This window comes from Platalea leucorodia (assembly GCF_965183815.1).
Source record: "Platalea leucorodia genome assembly, chromosome: 7".
In the NCBI taxonomy this organism is placed as follows: Eukaryota; Metazoa; Chordata; class Aves; order Pelecaniformes; family Threskiornithidae; genus Platalea; species Platalea leucorodia.
Window position 1 is genome coordinate 31,035,973 of NC_138829.1, and position 19,153 is coordinate 31,055,125.

The 19,153-nt window shown below is 41.6% G+C and overlaps 1 protein-coding gene across 8 annotated transcripts in view; it reads left to right on the plus strand.

Moving 5' to 3' along the window:
• Positions 1 to 13,719: 13,719 nt before the first annotated feature.
• HECTD1 (HECT domain E3 ubiquitin protein ligase 1) overlaps positions 13,720 to 19,153 on the plus strand; it is a 64,670-nt gene continuing 59,236 nt past the window's right edge. For 7 of the 8 annotated variants that reach the window (XM_082318521.1, XM_082318528.1, XM_082318526.1 and 4 more), the window contains exons 1-2: positions 13,720 to 13,867; positions 16,134 to 16,432. In XM_082318521.1, coding sequence (XP_082174647.1) covers positions 16,293 to 16,432 — 140 coding nt within the window. In that variant the 5' untranslated portion in view covers positions 13,720 to 13,867; positions 16,134 to 16,292. The remainder of the gene's footprint in view (positions 13,868 to 16,133; positions 16,433 to 19,153) is intronic. The other variant, XM_082318522.1, reaches the window with a different exon arrangement.

Genomic DNA, 19,153 nt, shown 5'->3' on the forward strand with positions numbered 1-19,153 from the left:
CTGGAACCCTATAAAATACATTACAAATGAAACTACTCTGATTTGTAAAGGTCACATAATTTTATGATACATTAGCTTTGCTTGTTCTGTTTTGCTCTGCCCATTTTTTATCATCAGGAAAAAAAGAGATTGCCAACCATCCATGTAAATCAAAGCAAAACACTTTGTACTAGCAGCACAGGACGAGACAAGTTAATGACATTACTATAAAAAGTAATGCAAAGTTACTTGCATGCAATACTGCGAATCTATACCTGTTAACAAAACATGCCAAGCAGCCACAATTGCATCACATTCTATATCGTCTATAAGTAAACCCTGAAAACAGTCACCACAGTGACAGAAACTTCATCAGAAAGCACTGTTTGTTCCACAGAAAAAAAAGAAAATAATTAAATAGTATGTAAAGTAGGAAGACAAGTTTGAAATGATGTAACTCATCAACTGCAAGAGCAGCCGTGCGCTCCAGTTTCCATTGCCTTTTGAGTAGTGGTTACAACATCCGTGCATGCACACTTCATATGTTTTCACTAAAAGATTTTGAAATTACTTATAAGGAGTAACTTGAGTTGCAAAATTGTCACCACTGTTCTTCGATTAGGATTTTGACCTAAACCAGTGGGTAGCCTTTGGAAATGATGACCTTTCTTTGGGGGGCGTTTGGAGGCCAGAAAGAATGCAGAGAGAGTTGGGAAGTGTTTGCCACTGTCCAGCGGCAGAGGACTTTTTCTAGGGCAGGTAGATGGGACCCGAGTGCGTCTACTGGTTCCTGGTTATCGTGATCCCAGGGAATGGCCAACTGCCTGTAATTGCTGGCAACAGCTCATTTCCTTCAGGGCAAGGAAGAGAGGGTAAATACCTTCAGCCTTTAATTACAACGTGTTCTTACTCCCAGTTCTGAAGAAATGGAAGCTGCTGATAACACAGTCTGCATAAAGTAGGGCCTAAGAAGGGAACTGATTTTCAAAAGCACAAATAAATGCGTTTGTCACCCTTTTGGGGAGAGAGGGGAAATGGAAACAAATCGTGGAGGTGCCAGAGAAAACATTCTGTGAAACCTGAATATTGCTGTGCCCTTGTTTGTGCCCCCCATCCCAACCCCACCTGAGAGGGTCTAATTATTTGCAAAGTGCCATCTTTATCGACCTTTATAGACATATATTGAGGCCACATGGACTACTGGCATGCAAATAAGATACTTGTAGGGCAGGTTATCTGGTTAAGAAGTCCTAACAGTTGCTCGGTAGCAAATGCTCTCTAGAGATCAAAGCCTCTGAATTCATTCACAGCTACAGCAATGCTGATGAATGGACCTTGATAACAGAGTTGTTCCACTGCAGAATGATGATTATGAAGCCGTTGAGCTTTTAAACTTTTCCCACGTATAAATCCAAGATTATCCCATTTCTTAGCTGAACTACAATTCATCCACTGTTGACTCCTACTAACTAGACCACTACAACTGGTGAATAAATTCTCAGTAATTAACGCTGTAACAAGGAAAACAGTATTCTGAAAACAAAATCATCACTGCAAACCACCAAAAATTTAATAACAATTTGACAACACTACTTGTCAATTTGAGAAATTTGACTATTTATCACTCTCTGGTAAAGTGTTTAGAGAAGCTAAGTGTAGGGAAGCTTTTTTTCCTGGGTTGTTTCTGGTCTAAAATCACGCTACTCCACTTCTTGTTCAAAATAGATTAGAATCAAAAAGACAGATGGGATACTTTCGTGAAAGGGTGGTAATGAGATTAACTTCATCTTTTTACATTTTCTCAAGTATTTGTCATATCTGATCAGTCACTGATATTCTTTGGTTTTCAAGCTGCAGTTTGTGGAACTGGTTTAAGTACTGAAAGACAAAAATGTGTTATCCTTTTTTTTTTTTTTTTCCATGTAGGTCCACCACTTATTGCTCTCTTCAGACATCTTCTGGTCTGATCTGAACTTTACCATGATGCTGAGCATAAGGTTATCCTACAAAGAGCATTCTGATCCAATGGCTCTGAAAGCAACAGCCTGAGCAACACTTCAGCACGATTTAAATAAAATCCAAACATTTTGGTAGCCAAACTTTGAATTTCCTGGAATTTCAATTTACTTTGCATGTAAACCTTAGTCTGGAGTGAAAATGGGAGAAAGGAAAGAAAAAAGATTGGACAGACTGCGAAGGAAAATTTTGAACTTAGTGCAAATTGGATTTAGGCATGGCATGGTTTCTGGGAAGAAAAAAAAGTGGTAGAGGGGGCTCATTTTCAGAAATGTTGTATCATTGGTATTTAAGTGGTTTCCTTTTTTTGGCGAAGTGTTTGCAATGGCCTAGCAGGGAGACGCAGCCTGCACTGCAACCCCCACCCCAGGCCTGAGGGTAGGGCAGGGACCCGCTGAGCCGTTATCCTGCTGGGAGAGGAGCGGAAGCAGAAGCATCTGGGTTTGGTGGGAGAGGAAACCTTGTACCTAGGTGTGCCTGTGAGACGGAGGGCGTACTGCGGTACTCCTGCCTTCCTCCTACCAGTTCTGCTTGATCTTAATAAAAGAGGTTTACACGTAGGATGTGTCTGTCATTTGACGGATGATGTGGGAGAGATTTGTTTGAGGGATGGAAAATGCAACGAACTATTTTCTCTATGTAAGTTATAATTTTGGAGAAGAACTATTTACGGCACTGCAGAGACCAAAATGTGTTTCCTTAAAAATCTTTTAAATTCCTGTGAAAACTCTGCACCAAAAGGAGAGCTGGTGTTAGTGGTATCAGGTACGTGCAAAGAGAATGGGAAGCTCTTTCATGGGAGTGGGGGGGTAGGTATCGCTACAGTCCCAGAAATGCTCCACATCTGACGTGAAAGGGCCTGAGGAAAAAAGGCATTTTATCAGTCAGGATTGGTCTTAAGAGCAGCTGTGCCAAGTAACTCTACCAATAGAGGCTGCCTGAAAGGAAACCCAGCAGCATCCCTGTGAAGTGATACTGAAAGTATTGTTCTTCTTATTTATAGAATTTGTACTAATAAAATTAATTCAAATATTTAATTTCACTTGCCAGGCTTATCTATAACTATGTCTAAGGCCATCAGACAAGAGAATCCTCAATGCCCTTCTCCAATGCAACTACATATTTCAAGCTCAGTAGTCCAAGATATATGTTTTGCATGATTTTATAGTCTGCTATTCTATGTTTTTCTAAATCACGACTTGTACTGACAGGACCGCTTTTAATATTAATGATTAGGTTTGCTTTTAGTCCTCTTCTGTGATTTGTGCTTGCTCTAAGAGCGTAAAGCAGCAAGCATCACTGAGCTAAGCCAGGAAGCGTCAGTATGCACCAGCGCTGCGCCGGCTGCTGCCAGCTGCAAAAAGCTGCTTAAATTTGCTACAGATGGGGGGTGGGGAATGAAGCAAACCTGGAGTGAACACAGAGTCAGCACCACCTTATATAGAATTCAGCCATATTAACGACGTACTAACCTAGGGTGCCATTTTTTTTTTTTTAAGACACGTGTAATGTACCTCACGGTACCATTCTAATGAGCTACCTTTTCATTAAAAGCAATGCGCACATGTCTGGTAATGGTGACGGTGTTTTCAAATTCTCTTCTTTTGGAATGTCCCTACAAATAGTCAACTATGATTTAGAGATTAGAGTTGATAACTACACAAACTCTCTTTATATTCCAAATTCTGCTGCACAACTAAAGCAGCCACGTGGGCTTTCTAAAGCTGCTGTGTCAGAGCAAATCATCCTACAATAGGTACGGGTTAATACTGGAAGACAGTAACGAGGCAGACATTTAGCTTATAGGTCAGGCAAAGTTGTGTATCACTTTACAGCTAAGAATGTTTTCACGCTTGCTTCTTCTAAGAGTTTTAGGAGACATCAGGGTATCAGTCCCAGGATCCTGTTTCCTACCATAATTGTTAATCAAGGTAAAGAAGAAAAGCAGATGGGGCTACAATCTTGAAGTCTTTCATTATCTTTATTATTTAAAACAGGATATCCTGTTGCTACAGCATAGTTCTTGCTAAAGGATACATAAGGTGCCTGACCCTGAACACAGAAGTCTCATCTTTCTTGCCTAACACCATGGGAGGAAGTCTCGGACTTTCAGATGTGCTTTTGCGCTGATTTCTGCCCACAGTTACATGCACAAACACCTACTGATTTCATCCTGAATTTCATACATCGGTGGGGTACAATATTGTGATGGAGGGCACAATTGACCTCTAAATGTCTGTCTTAAGCCTGCTTCCTGAGATTACCTGCTTGAGATAACTTGCAAGTCTATTTGCATATGACTTCTGTGGCCAGTAATTGATTGTTTTTCTCAAAACATTGCTTATTACTTTCCCATCGAATTATTAGTAATGCTAAATGTTGGGCAATCTTACTAGGCAGAGGTACCAGCTCTGCCTGTGAGACGGGACTGGATTCTGGCTTTGATTTGTTATCTAGGTTTCCCAATAGGGAAAGCAGCTCTGGGTTGGGGCGACGCTGGGAAGGCCAGCTCCCTTCTAGCTGTGCTCCCGTTCTTTCCAGCGCCGGGACAGAATCCTTCCCTCTGGGTGCATCTTCCCTGTCTCGGTGGGTCACCCCCGGGCCAGGAGATGCAGGCTAGCTTGCAGCCATGATCCATACGGACTGCAGGTGCCGAACAGCTTCTGGTTTCCTCTTGGCTTTCTTTGCACAAGGAAAAGAGTTAGCTCAATATAGTTGGGAGACCACTAATATACAGAAGTGGGGATATGGGACTTCAGAGTTAAACTACTAAGCAGCTTATCAGCATGGACTATGTTACTCGCCGATCTGCTCTGGAGCCTTTGTCTGAATTTTCAATTGACTGTAAACTCTGGGGTGGAGATGTCTTTTATCACACAGGTACAGCAAGGCCTGAATCTCAGTCGGGGCCTTTCAATATTTCAACATTAAAAACTCCTACCAATGACACTGACCCTCCATTGAAATACTTGGGAATCACTAGCATAAGATTCAGCAGCCCCAGGCTATTGCTTCTCTCATCAGGGTCAGAACAGGGACTGGGACAGAGACTAATTGTTGTAGTCAAGGAGCTATAATTACATACAAACATAATTGTACATGAAATGATACTGCAAAAATGACACAGATATTTCTACCAACATCCATGCAGCACACCACTTACTACGACAACACATTGTAAGCAGGTAACATTTCTCTATCAAAATAACTCTGTTTGATGCTCCCTAAAAATTAGCTTGCAAGAGGCAATCTCAATGCTGCTTCTCATTGAAATACAAGCAGAAAGTCTACAAATGCTCTATCAGCTCTTTGTACTCTTTAAATCTGCAACTTGCTGCTCCTTAAATGAAGAGACGAGATCTGGATCTGTTAATTCTACAGAAGGGAACTGTATTCTTGATTCAAGACTTATCATATGACACGGACTCTAGTGGATTAATCTTTTGTTGGAGATATAGACTAGAAACAAAATATCTAATTCAAGTGCTTCAGTGTCTGGGTCTCACCTTAAAATGTCAAGCCAGCTAAGAATCTTGTACAAAACTTTACATTTCTGGAGACTCAGTTTAGCTAAACTCTTATAATAGGTGCTAGTATTTGAGCCAGATTGCCTGCTGGCCCAAACTGGTGAGGCCTTATTGACTTCAGTAGAACGGCATTTCTTTACAAAGATGATTTGGCCTGCTGATTTTAAGGCTGGCACCGTATGAAAAAACTGGGTAGAGTACATTCTTGCTTTGATGCAGGCTCAGACACACAATACTTAGTCATTTTAATAAGTTACCTGTGTCCACTGAGATCAGTGTTTACACAGAAATTTATACAGACAGCAAAACCCCAACGAGCTAATGTTTTACAGTATAAAAATATAACCCTGTAACACAGAACTGATGGTAAAAGCATGTACAATATGCTTGCATAACAAAATAATGCTGGTGTCTTACCATATATAAGAGTCAACGCAAACAGGACACCGATATTAAAAGCTTAGCTGCAGCAACCTGGGCTGGAATCAGATTGTAACAACTTCACAGCTAGCCTCATTTTTTAAGGTATTGATACCAAGTACACAAGAACTGAAAGACAAAATCCTGTGCAGTAGTTGGAGTAATTTGTGACCTGTTCATGAAAATCCCATCCCACCAGCATAAGACAATGGGTGTCCAAAAGGTAAAATGTAGCGTACAACAAGAAAAATGGGTATGAATCATTTGTCCTGTGCTACTCACTCACTCATCATGTGGATCTCTGAACTCCTATGGAGTTAAAACACAGGTGATGAAACTTTAAAAAAATGGGGCAATAACCATGCATTACATGCCTTAAGAAGTAAGTATACTTACCATTTTCCTTATGTTTGTGTTAGTTAACTGAAAGCTCTTAGGCAAATCTGAATCTGAATTCTCTCAGTGCCAGGAGGCACACAAGGCGCAAACATCGTTCTTCCACTTCGATCGGTCTGCGGCTGCGTGCTCTGGAGTCCAAGGGCCACAGCGCAGTCTTCTGTTGGTTTTTTCCTCAAGACATGACCGATCCAGCTCCATCTCCTCCTCCTCACTTCATTACTGATTTTCTCCATCTCCGAGTTGATGCTCGTCGTTTCTGCAACTTTTTTTTTTTTTTTTTTCCGGGAGGAGGTAGTTGGTCTCCTGCCCAACCCCCATGACTTGGAGGGCCAGTGGTTTTTCTGTCAGGGTGGCCTTCCCTTAGGCTGCGTTGGTTCGCGGCACCTTCTTCAATTTTATCCGGTGCACGCTCCAGAGAGGGATCCCCTATCCACCACCCAGGGGACGCGCCTTCTAGCCGTGCAGCCCCAGCCGAAGGCTTAGGCAAATAATCTGGTATTTATATCAATTTTCTCCCATGGCCACTTATTCTCCTACAAACATGTAGCTTTGCAACAAAGCTCTCTACTATCAGATCAAAAAGATTTTCCTTAATTGGCCTGGGTGACAGTTTGAAATGTAATGAGCAAGGGTAATGTTTTGAGCCTTCATCACTGTATAGCCACTTTTTTCTTCTGCCAGAGGTGCTGTTTAATCCAATGCAGCCTAGTATAAGTACATCTGAGACCTCTGAGTTTCTCATTCAAAATTTGCTTCTTCTAAGATGTTTTCTAAACTGGAATGTATTAATTGGTTTTAATGTCCTGGGAAGGGTTGTGTTTCTCATCCTTTTCCTTACATTCAACATAACAGAAGGAACTTCAGGGCTCTGAGCTTTGGGAGTTATTTTTGCTCTTTTAAAAAAATATTTCTGTTAAGGAAGTTCAAAAAAAGTAGAGTAGCAAAAGGAAAACCAAAGTTAAGAAAACAGTAGGAATCCCCCCCGAATAATTTACTGCATTCACTAGCAATGGGCAAAGAATGAAAATCAACCCTGTCGCAATTAAAAGTCCTTCATCTCTCTTTGCAAAATCACCTTCCCATTTTCAACCAGTTCTACTTAATACAGTTTGTAGCCTGGGAATAAGTCCAAAAGTTCCAGTGAAGGATAAATCCCAATACATGCACAATGCGATCTTCATTTATTAATAAACCTAATTAAGAGAAAATCAGGTACACAGTTTACTATCTGTAATATATTCCTTAAGGAATGCGTATTCTTTCCTTGCAGGAATATAGACTTGAGGATCTGCAGAAACCTGGTTTCATCTCACTACTACAATTCTAAATAAAGTCATTTCATCACTTCTGACAAGGATTTAAGTTGTTTGAATGGCACCTTTCCTAGAAACCAAACAACCCAAGGCTTAATTGACCTTGCAGGGTGCACAGATTACCTTTCTGAACGAACAAACCATGAATGAAAATGGGAAAATTCCCATTTTCCCTAAGAGCCTAAGAAAGTTTTCCTGTTTCATTAGTAAATGATGATACAATTTTTTGGTATATCTGTCTCATGTGCCCTAGGACAGTGCTAGCATTGAACTCTCCCATGCTCCACCATAATGCTCTGTTGATTTTTCCCGGTTTGAATGAAGGATGTAGCTCTTTCCAGTTAGCAACTAATCCAGAAATTCAGGTTTTAGGAGCTTGAGACTGTTTCTTCTTTTTGCATGTCAAGACATTGAACGGTGGTGAATAGGGCATAATTTCATGACAAGAATAGTAAAAGGCATTAGTAAGCTTTCAAGTCTGTAAAAATTACACTCTTTACAATAAAACTAAGTAGCTGGGGTTTTTTAATCCCAGAATATAGAAGAATCATTTGGTGATTAAGACACTTTCTTCTTATTGTAAGTCTTCTCATCAGCACAGATCACTGAAATTCATTTATAATACTTCATTGACATTTTGGGAGCCACATCAGATGCTTGGTAGGATTACATGTGCTTTACTCCCATAACAAGGGAGTAAAACTAGGAGGAACAAATCCCAAATCTTGATTAATCTTCTGATTCAGAAAGTTATAACCTAATCTGTGCCATTAAAACCAGTAAGAAATACTGTGATCTGAGTCACTGATCTTTCCTTGCACTTGTCTTTGATTGATATTTATTGCTGTTGCCTGCGTTACCGGTGGACAGGGTACAGCGAACAGCCTGAAACAGATAACTGTTGCCTAATTTCTGCCTCGCTTTTCCTTTGGCAACCAGAGGTGGAAGAGACGTGAGTGAGGGCAGGCTGTGAGGACAGGTTACTTTCTGTTTTATGTCCGAGTAAGTGATATAGCTGAAGGTAAACTGAGATAAAAGGAATTAAGTGATATAAAGTCTTCCTACTTCTCAGGCCGCAGCCTGGAACACCAAAAAAGTAAACTTATGCTTTAGAAACACAAACAAAAAAAAAACCACATAGGTGACTTTACTTAGGAAAAAGCACTATAATGTATATGATTTTGAACAATAATTTCAGAAAGAAGAAAAGGTAATTTTGGAGTATTTGCAGTTTTCTGAAAACCATGCTCTTCCGTACATCTGCATGTTCATTCACTCGGCTCTGAGGATAAGAACCTCCCAGGGAGCTGACACTCTCCCGAGGAGGAGTCCAACAAGAAGAGCAATGACTCAGCCCTGTACCTCCATAAACACCAGCCGCCAGCATGTCACTCACACATTTATCACGTCAACGTTAGTCATGCGCTCGCCACCTCAACACGTGTCATTGCGACACTTGGACTCCCAGAGGGGCAGCCTCTCCCACGGCGCCTGCTAGAGCAGCTTGCCTACGACCGCACATCGCGAGCGCGCCGCGCTCTGCAGCTGGCGCAGAATTGTTCGGTGGCCGCCAGCCCTGCAAAAACTGGCACGTACTTTTGGAAAGTCAAGATGCTGACACTGTGTCTGCGCTCCCCAGGCTTGTGCAACAGTAAAGTGGCTAAGAAGAGACCATGATAAGACAGGAGGATTTAAATAAAAAAGCTTTTACCAACTGCATTTTATGTACGAAAAAAAAATAAGTTTTCTAGAAGACAATCGTTTTAACAATGTGCTTAAGAAGTAAATAAGTTTAAATAGCCAAATTCCGTAAAACTAAACCTTGCCTGATACAGCAAGCAAGTTTCTGTAATATCTGACCTCCTTGCTTTGAAATGCATAGTCGACATTTATTAACTTTTTCTTTAAAAGTATAACATTCATCAAGAAAATGAAATGTGTATGGAATTATTCATGTTTTGTTTCTGGAGGAGTAGGAACTTTCAGTGTTTTCTACTACATTATTGTGTGGGTGGCAGAGAAAAAAGTGTTAAAGCAAAAGGATAAATAATCCATAAATACCCTAACTGTTTTATTTGGCTGGGCACAGCACTGGCCTTTAGCATAAACTACTCAATTAAATTTGTGGAGGTGTTCAGGGTCCGTTTATGTCACCCGCTGACCTATTTACTCTAGAGGAGGGATATTTTTGGAAACATCAACTTGGCATGTGTACAGAGGTGGGCAGTACAGCTAACAAACTCATCAATTATACTAGGTTCTAGCTTCTGTATCTATTAAAAATATACAGAGGAATCTGAGACTTCTTGCTTTGCTTAAATTGTAGGTATATTTCAGTTCGGTTTTTGGCCAGAGTTTTGTATTTTCTGTAACAAAAGCCCAATCATTCCTATCTGAAGCTTACAATCCTTACTATCACGCTGTGACATCAACAGCATCCATGACAGATTTTTCCTTCTGCGATCAGCTAAAACCATAGAGAAAACACCAGCCTGAATGCAATATAAAAGCAGTAATAGATGTTATTTTTCTTTGAGCTAGAAGTGAAAAAACATTTGGGGTTTTTTTCCCTCCCGAGAAGATTTTGCAAAATTCTAGCCAAACATGACTTCTTTTCAAACAGAATCAAATCCTTTTGAGAACACCTGCAATGTCTTCTTGTCACGCAGCTGTCTCAGGTGGGGTGTCCTTTATCGCATGGCTCAGAAGCTCTCCGCATCCGCAGCCCTCCAGTCCCTGACCCTTGCTGCCTCCATGGCAGATATTTCTCTGTGGTTCATATGTCCCTGACATAATATTAGGCCAGTAATTGTACTGACGTTTTCTCTTTTAAAGCCGAGTTTTAATTTTCAGGTAAATACACATAAAAAATGCTGGTCATTGATCAGTATCACGCTCTACAAAGGCCAATCCACGTTGACCCTATGTGACCTAATTTCCAAAAGCATCCTCAGTCACTTCCACCTGCGGTCTGCTCAAGTGTAGTCATAAAGGGGAATTCTGTTGTATTATTTAAGACTTAATATAGTAACATGCCTCAGCAACTCGCAGTTCCATAAGTGCTAAGACGTTTCTGACTCCAGCATTACTATCTTGTTTTCTTATAAAGGAGGAAACAGAGACATGCAGTGATTAAGGGATTAGGCCAAGGTCATACATGAAGTGTGTGTCAGCTGGTGTTAGAATCTAGGTCATTTTCTAACTGAATGAATAATACGTACATTGCACAAGTGTGGGGAACTGTAGCTCTTTTTGCAAGTTTCACACAATGCTTAGCGTGATTTTCTTCAAAGCAACTATGACAGTCAAGAGCCATTACTCGTCACTTCGGTACATGGCATTACCTGCCTTCCTTGTCTGGCTGCACTAATCCATGTAAAATCCTCCCTCCTCAATACGCTTAGGCCTAGCACTAACCAAATGATAGCCACAGGCTGGAAATTTGGGGGTCTGAACAAAACTTTGTTCATATGAAAATTCACATGAAAGCAAGTAATTCTGGAAAAATGACTGATGCAATTCTTATGTCTGTCTTATCCGCTAACTGTACTCTTATTTCCTAGTGATTTCCTTCTCATTAAATATTAGAGAGCAGTCACTTTTGAAGAGGTAGTCTTAGTCTGTATCAGTGGTGTACACAGAGGGAGCCTGAAAGAGTAACTTGAGGGGTATCGCTTGCTGTGATGTATTTCAACAGAGTACTCTCCGACAACTGCCGAAAATAATTTGAATGCCCAGTCAGCACAAGAAGTGGAAAAAGTATTAATCAGTCCACGAACATATATGTTGTAAGAAGTATATAATCAATAAAGCAGCGATTATCTAGTCAGCAGATCATTTCTTCTTTTTCAGATTCATTCTGGGGACAAGAAATCTTGTAATGAGGAACAAAAATCACCAGCAAACTCTTAAATATTACAAACGTATCACAATGAAAAAAAAGCCTGATTCATTACTAAAGCTGTAATACATTACTTGATATACTTCCTTTAATACAAAAAAAAAGGATGTATCAATTTGGACAATTAACGCCACAGGACATGGAAGTATTTATGTTTATTCATTTAGAAATAAAGATGTACAGCACTGAAAGCTATTTCCAGTATTTTAAAATGTTGCACTCCTATTTAATAGTATTTAAAATCGACAATTTGTAGTCTTTGCATGTACAATATTTAAACTTTCGATTTTGTTCCTAAGTTGATCTCTATTTTGATAACCTCATCTTCTCCATGGATAACCACGTATCTGTGCAGAGATACCTGAAGCAGAGAGTGCAGCCTATGTACAAAGAGTGAAACATTTGTTTGATTTCAAAGTTTTTGGTCTTTACAATTGAAAATTAGCATTTGTTTTTGGTCTTCAGAAGAAACTCATAACGTTGCTTTAACTGAAACCTCTCTTCACAATAATAAGCAAAGAAAACTGTTCTAGCACCATGCAACAGGAGCGAGGTCACTTAGCAGATCGGGTTCTTGTAAGTTTGGCCTAATTCTGCTGCTGCTTCTGTACCAGTGAAAGTGAAAGAAGATCAAGCTTCTAAATTTAAAGACTGCAGACTCAGTCCTCCTACTGCCTCATGTCCTTAACTTTAAGCATATAAGAAGTCTTGCTGACCTCTGAAGGACAAGCATATGCAAAGGATATACATGTAAATCTCGGCAGGCCTCGAACAAGTGGCAGTTAAGAGAGGCATAATACGGTTAAGACAGAAAGGCTAAGCTGCCTTAGAAATCAGAAATAGAGACAAAGGAAATACTGTTCTTGTATTCTGAAAAAAACTACAGCAATAAAGGCAACACTTTCTAGAGGTGTTATTACAACACCAAACAATAAAAGTTTCTGCATTCACAAGTTTTAACTGAGCATGACTGCTACTGCCTTTTTGTTCAGTGTGTAGTTTTAGCCTCCTAATTACAGGAAATGTCTATGAGGTAGGTAGGACTGACATTCAAATGTACAATAATCTTATTTACTGTACTTATATTAATAGGCTTAAATTCCTTAGAAAAATGCATGTCATCCTACAAAGAAGGAAATTATTTTGAAGACCTTCGCTTTTAGTCCTTCATTAAATTTATACTAGTTTGCTATAAAGCCCTTTTAGTCCTTCATTTTAAATTTCTAGCAGTTTGCTTCCTTTATTTTTTGATCACATGCAATGCGCACAGCATTTTGCAGCACGTGTGGCAGGGGGCTACTCTGCTGCGAAACTTGCCTCAAGCTACACAGCACAGGGGCAGCACCTCAAATTCACTACAGGATAAGGGCAAGTTAAAACCTCTGCTCTTAAAGACCCATTACTGCGACGTTTAGATCTGTTCACCATCGCCCCTTTAATGGAGGTGCTGGAACTGGATCAGTGTTTTCAAGAGTGGGCCCTCCAAGGTATAAGCCCGCCCTCCATAAATATAGAGACTACTATATTGAATAAACAGAATATGGCATGAAATAAAATGACCTGTAATCACAAAAAAAAAATCCCCACGCAGGCAGGGAAGGGCCACCCAAGCCTGGGGCGAGGCGGCCGACAAGATGGCCAAGCCTCGACTCCGCGGGTGGCCGGGCTCCCTGGGGGACCAGGACCGCCCCCCCCCCCCCCCAAGGCCGGCGCCTGGCCGAGAAGGCCCTTGCGGGGCCGGGGCGGGGGAGCCGGGCCCGATCGGGGCTCCCCTCAGGCGGAGGGAGCTGAGCTGGGGCCGGGCGCGGCGTGCCCGAGGGGAGCGCGGCCCCCGCGGCCCCTCCAGAGGCGGGTGCGGAAGCGCGGGCCCCCTCTCGGCCCGGGAGGCCGCCGGACCCGGGAGGCCGCCGCAGGCGCAGGCCGGGGCGCGGCGGCGGCTCCGCCAGCAGCAAGACGGGGGGGAGCGGGACCGCCAGCCGCGCCGCGCCCCGCGCCCTGCCGTGCCGGCAGCCCTCCGCCGCTTGTGCGAGCCGGGCCGTCGCCGGGGGGGCGGGAGGCAGCCGGGCCGCCCCGGCAGCGCCTCCAGCGGCCGCTCGACCGGCGCCGGCGCCGGCTCCTCCCCCCGCGGCCACGGCGCGGCTCCCTTCCCCCTCCTCCCACCCAATCCCGTGCCGGGCGGAGCGCCATGGATGCCGCTGGCTGCCGCCTGCTGTGGGGCTCGGGCTGCCGCCGCCGCCTCCTCGCCTCTCCCCCTGTCTCCCCGCGGCGCTGAGGAGGGGTCTGCTCCGGCGAAGAGGCTCCGGGAGGCCGAGGTGAGCGGCGGGGGCGGGGAGGGTGCGGGGCCGCTTCTGCTGGTGCTGGGGAGACGGTGCCTTGCCTGAGCCGCCAGGCCGGGTCACCCTGCGCGGCCTGCGGCTCGCCGGGAACTCGAGCGTCGCTGCCCGGGCCTGGCGGGTCGGTGTCGGCAGGCCCGGAGGGAGCGGGGCGGGAGGCCCGGCTGCGGGCCGGGGCCCTGGACGGGGGCGGCGGCGGGTGCCGGAAAATCTCTGCGTGGGGGCTGAGGGGCCGAGCGGGGCGGCGCTGCCGGGGAGCCCCTCACGCCGCCGGCTCGCCTGTGCGCGGGGGCGGCGCGGAGGGGGGAGGCGGTGCGGGGGCCTCCCTTCCCCGGGAGGCCGGGCGTGGGGAGGGGGCCCCGAGCCCCGCGCGGGCCTGGGCCCGCCTGGTGTGTCCGTGTGGGTAGGCCCGGGCGGCGGGGGATGAGTTCAGCTGCGGCCTGGCCCCTTTTCTGGCGCGGCTCTCCTGGGAGCCCCGGCCGCTCGCCCTGCTCTGTTTTCTGCTCGGCGGCTCGTTTCCGTCTGGTTAGAGCTCGTCTGGGTGGAAGAACAGCAGGTGCCTGTGTTGAACTTACCCCACTTTCACTGTCTCTCTTAATTTTCTTGTTTCTGTTGCCTTTACCCTTTCTTTACCCCCGCTTCCCCCCCCACCTGAAGTTAATAATTTAGTCGCGTTAAGGAGACATACTATACTTACAATACGATCCCACTTGTACTGGCTGAAAGTAGTTTTATTTAGTCTTGGAACAGGAAATAACAGTCCGTAAACATCTCGGAGGGTCATAGGCGTTGTTTAAAGCACAGAATATGAATTTAGTAACACTTGAATTACTTTTTACAGCAAGACTGCAACAATAACAAAAATATATAAGCGGCAAGCAGTAATTGTGTCATCTGTGATGTCACTGTGGTCCTAAATTATAAAAAAAAATCATATCTGTTGTACTTTCTTATCTTTTTTATATCTGTCACATCTTTGAGTTCAAAGCTATTGTGAAACAGCACTGCTCATTCAGTGTACGTTTCTCCGTATAATACCAATTTCTGATTCCCGTTTGGAGATGTGCCCTTGGTGGAGTTATTTTTTAACTATTAACTCGTTAGGAGCAAGTAAACAAGTAGGCAGACTTTGTCCGGATCGAGCGTCTCTCTCCCCCTCTGGCCCCCAGTCTGTAGGGACACTGTCCAACATTTCATATTTATATGAGAGTTTGGTAAAGTAATTCTTTTTCTGTAGGCTGTATTTAAAAATTAGTAAATTTTTTTCTTGCATGTTTAATTTGGAGAGATTGGTTTGTAACCTTTGTGTTAGTTTTTATATGAAAAGTCATGTTTGCTGTGTTCTTAGGCATGGGAGGTGAATTTGATTATTTTTTAGTAAAACACAAAGTGAAAAGCAAGCACATAGGTCAAAAATATCTCTTAACATTTTAAAGGGACTTTTTTGGTCTTCAGCATGCATGTACAACTATGGCATTGGGCCAACAAATAATGTTGTTTTCCTTATATGTACATGAATTATTTGAATTATTCACTGCATTTTTTAAAAGCTATGAATTAGATACATTTTTTCTAAAATAAATGCCAAACAAAGCAACAAACCTCTAACTCTTGAAAATGGAAGTGATTCTTAAATTGTCTTTTTCATCCTTTGACTTAAAAAGCTTGTTTTCCTTATGTTTGAATGCTGTTTTAAAAGATGAAGGCTTAATTAAAACTTTTGCAAAGATTTTCCAAGTCTTTAGTTGTACATCTCAATTTTTTTGCTTTGTGGGTTTGTATTTAAAATGTGACATTTGATGTTTCTCTACATTTGAATATGTTAGTGAGGAGGTAATCCATCTTTCAGAAAGTTGGACACTTTATTATAAAGTGATATTAAAGGAAAGGAGACAGGCGAGACAGCACTATTTGTCTTTATATTAGCTTTGAGAATATACAAAAGGGTTAAGCACAGTTTTTCTACTTAAGTTTTAATTTTGAACTATCCTATAAATAAGAGTAGGTTCTAAGTCTTGCTTGATTGTCAGCTGGAACTAGAGATTTATTTCCAGTGAAACAGAACAAACTCATTACTGTTTACTCATGTATAAAGCTTGGGAAAAAAAAATTGCTGGTCAAATATGTGGAATTTTTCTTAATGTCAGCCCAAAAATATGCTCTACGCTTTAGAGAGTAGCAAATCCAAAAAGTTTAAAGACAAGATTGTGATCATAATTTTTTTTTTTTTTTTTTTTCTTTGCAGGTGAAAGCTGCAAAAAGCTGGGGCTGGCTGAAGAGAGACATTGTGCTCAAGCTAGTGTGGCTTGAACAATAAAAGGATATTTTTGGTACTTTTTAATTTAAGTGGAGGCAGCCTTTTTTTTTTTTTTTTTTTTTTTTTTTTTAAAGAGAAAAAAACAACATGGCAGATGTGGACCCAGACACGTTGCTGGAGTGGCTGCAGATGGGGCAGGGAGATGAAAGGGATATGCAGCTAATAGCACTGGAACAGCTATGCATGCTACTTCTGATGTCAGACAACGTGGATCGCTGTTTTGAAACGTAAGTAGTTTTGGCTTTCATTTATGGAATGTTATTTTTCTCTCTCTCTGTAGCTGTATATAACATTTGACATTCCTAGAAACTTTCAGCCTCAGAAATGTTTTTACAGACTGAACTCAAATGTAGGTCACTGAAATGAAGAGTTTCTGTTAGTGGTGCTTGAAGTACAGTTGTCTGATTAAAAACGTAAGGTTGTGTGAGTGATCCGCGGTGCCCGTTCTGACACATAATCTGATTGTTTAATTTAAAGAAATGTATTCAGAGTTGCACTGTGGAAGTGTTGGGGTTTGTTTTGTTTTGTTTTTAATGGTAGAGAAAAACTTCTTTTTTTTTTTTTTGCATTAAAATTACAATGATCACCTAGATATATTTAAGCATCCATAATCTTGCAACACTTTTCTCAAGAGGTACAGTAGCTTTTTCTGAGCTCTGTAAATCCAAACAAAAATCACAAATGTTAACTACTGTTCACACAAGTATTCTGCCCCTTCTTTAAAGAATGTTGCTGTTCATGCCACCCTCCTTCTCAACTGCATTTGTACACTTCATGTAGCACAGTCCCTGCTCTCACTCCTTTTCATATTTCACACAGCACAAAATGCTGATGTCACCACTTCTGTTACTTAAGTGTTGCCGTGCCTGTGTCACAGTACTTCCTGTGAGGGCCCGTGAGTAGTATGGAAGGGAGGTAGCAAAAGCATAAACAATCACAACTTTTAAATCTGATATCGCTTACATTTTTTGGTGTGTTTGTTTGTTTGTTTCCCCAGTTCTTGTTTTGGCACTCTTGCATCTCTCCTATTTTCCATCTTTTTTCATTACTCTCACTTTACTTTACTTTTCCATCTCAGAGCAGGGCTAGTGTCTTTCTGATAGAAGAAGAGAACAGTTTTCAGGCTTATCTCTTAAAAGCTGTTCATCTTTCACGATTGCTTTTATTACAGGAAGAGTAAAATTCATACATCTCTAAAATGTGGATTTGTAGTACTTACATAACAGTGAGCACAGTTTTGTACACTGCTTTAGAATTTCAAATTGCCTGATCTTGGCCTTGACAAGCTTACAGATAAAATTCTGGCTTGAAAGAGACTTAACTGTAGGGAGATGCATTTGACTTCCCTGTCTGTCCCTTGTAGTACGGATACTGGTGGAGCACTATGTTTTCAGCCTCAGAAAAGCTGATTTACTGACTTCTTAATTTGCTGCTGTAGAAAAGAATTTGATAGTTAAGAATGAATTTTTCTGACAAATGTAGGTGAACTTGCTACTTCAGTATATTCAGTATAGAACAGAAGTAGAAGTTTGGGCATAAGTATTTGTAAGGATACCTTCTGGGTGTTTGAGGACCAGGAATGAAATGTCAACTTCTAAAATATAAACCGGTTGTGGGTTTTATACATTTTATTTAGAACAGACTTTCATCTCAATACAAATGAAATAAATAGTCCAAGTGCCTTTTTTTCCTTAAAGCATAGGTAATGAATGCTCTATTATTGCAGCATTGTGGTTTTAAAATTAGTTTTTATGTCTGAAGGAAGAAACATTTAAAATACCATTTGGCATTTTAATTTTTGTTTTGAGCCTGGGTATAATTTAATTTTGCTGGTCTTCTAAATTGTTGATCTCTTTTGGTGTTGTAGGCTTCACTCAAAGACAAACAGAAGAGAATAAGGTGTAAATTGGGAAAAAGTTATCGGGGTTCTCTACCTGTTCAAGTGGTGTTACAATGAAGTTAAAACTGCTACTTTTAATTGATACTGTGAATACACTGAAGATGTGGTTCCATGGTATTTGGTGAGCTGACATAGTAGCTCCTTACCTTCAAAAGGGAGAGCTGCTACTTCTCGTTTTTATCACTCACTGTTTTTGTTCCTCCCAGCCATATTCTTGCTTCATGCCAGTGTCAGGCCTTACTGGACCCCTCTAATTCACTCAAAGAGCAAGCTGCTTTTTAAACTCACTGAAGGAGATGCCTAGTTTTCTGCTGTTACAGTGAATTACAGCAGATCATAGAGGTGTCTGATGAGCACTGGAGGTAGAACTGCATAACCTGAAATATGGGAGAAGCAGTGAAAGGTACAAACTCCTCAGTGGAGAACTTCTCAGTGGATTGTCTCGGGTGTCTGCAGTATTACAGCATGTATTTCAAGGTGACTTACTTTATTTTGAAATGCTCTGTAAGAAATAGATGATGTCTTGAAAAGTATTTTTGAAATCTTTCCAAATGACAGTTCAAGTAGCCAAAACAGTCATGTGCTGAGAAAGTGTAAATAAATAATCCTTGATTATATTTTAAAGTTGCTTTTCAGCTATGTTTTTAAAGGAATTATTGCTTGTCTGAACAGGAGATTTACTATGTGACAAAAGGGTTGCCAATCACATATTTCAGGAACTAATTTTGAAAATGGTTTCAGTGTATGCCTGATTTATAATGTGGACATATTTTTCTGTTGGTAAGAAAACCAACTTCTAGACTCTACAACATTTTTTTCATCTGTTAAGCAAGAAGAGCATTCACAAATATTTGTGTGCTGTGCAGATGTTATTTCAAGATCTTGGAATTGTTTATTGCTATTATGTTGATTAACAAAACTTTAAGAAAATTTTTCATCTGTGGAATTCAAAAATTGGAAGATGGAATCTTAAAACAGTCAATTTCTTGGAGAATGATATGTGATGTTTTTCAGGGATCAGTTAGAGTGACTTTGAATATTAAGTATT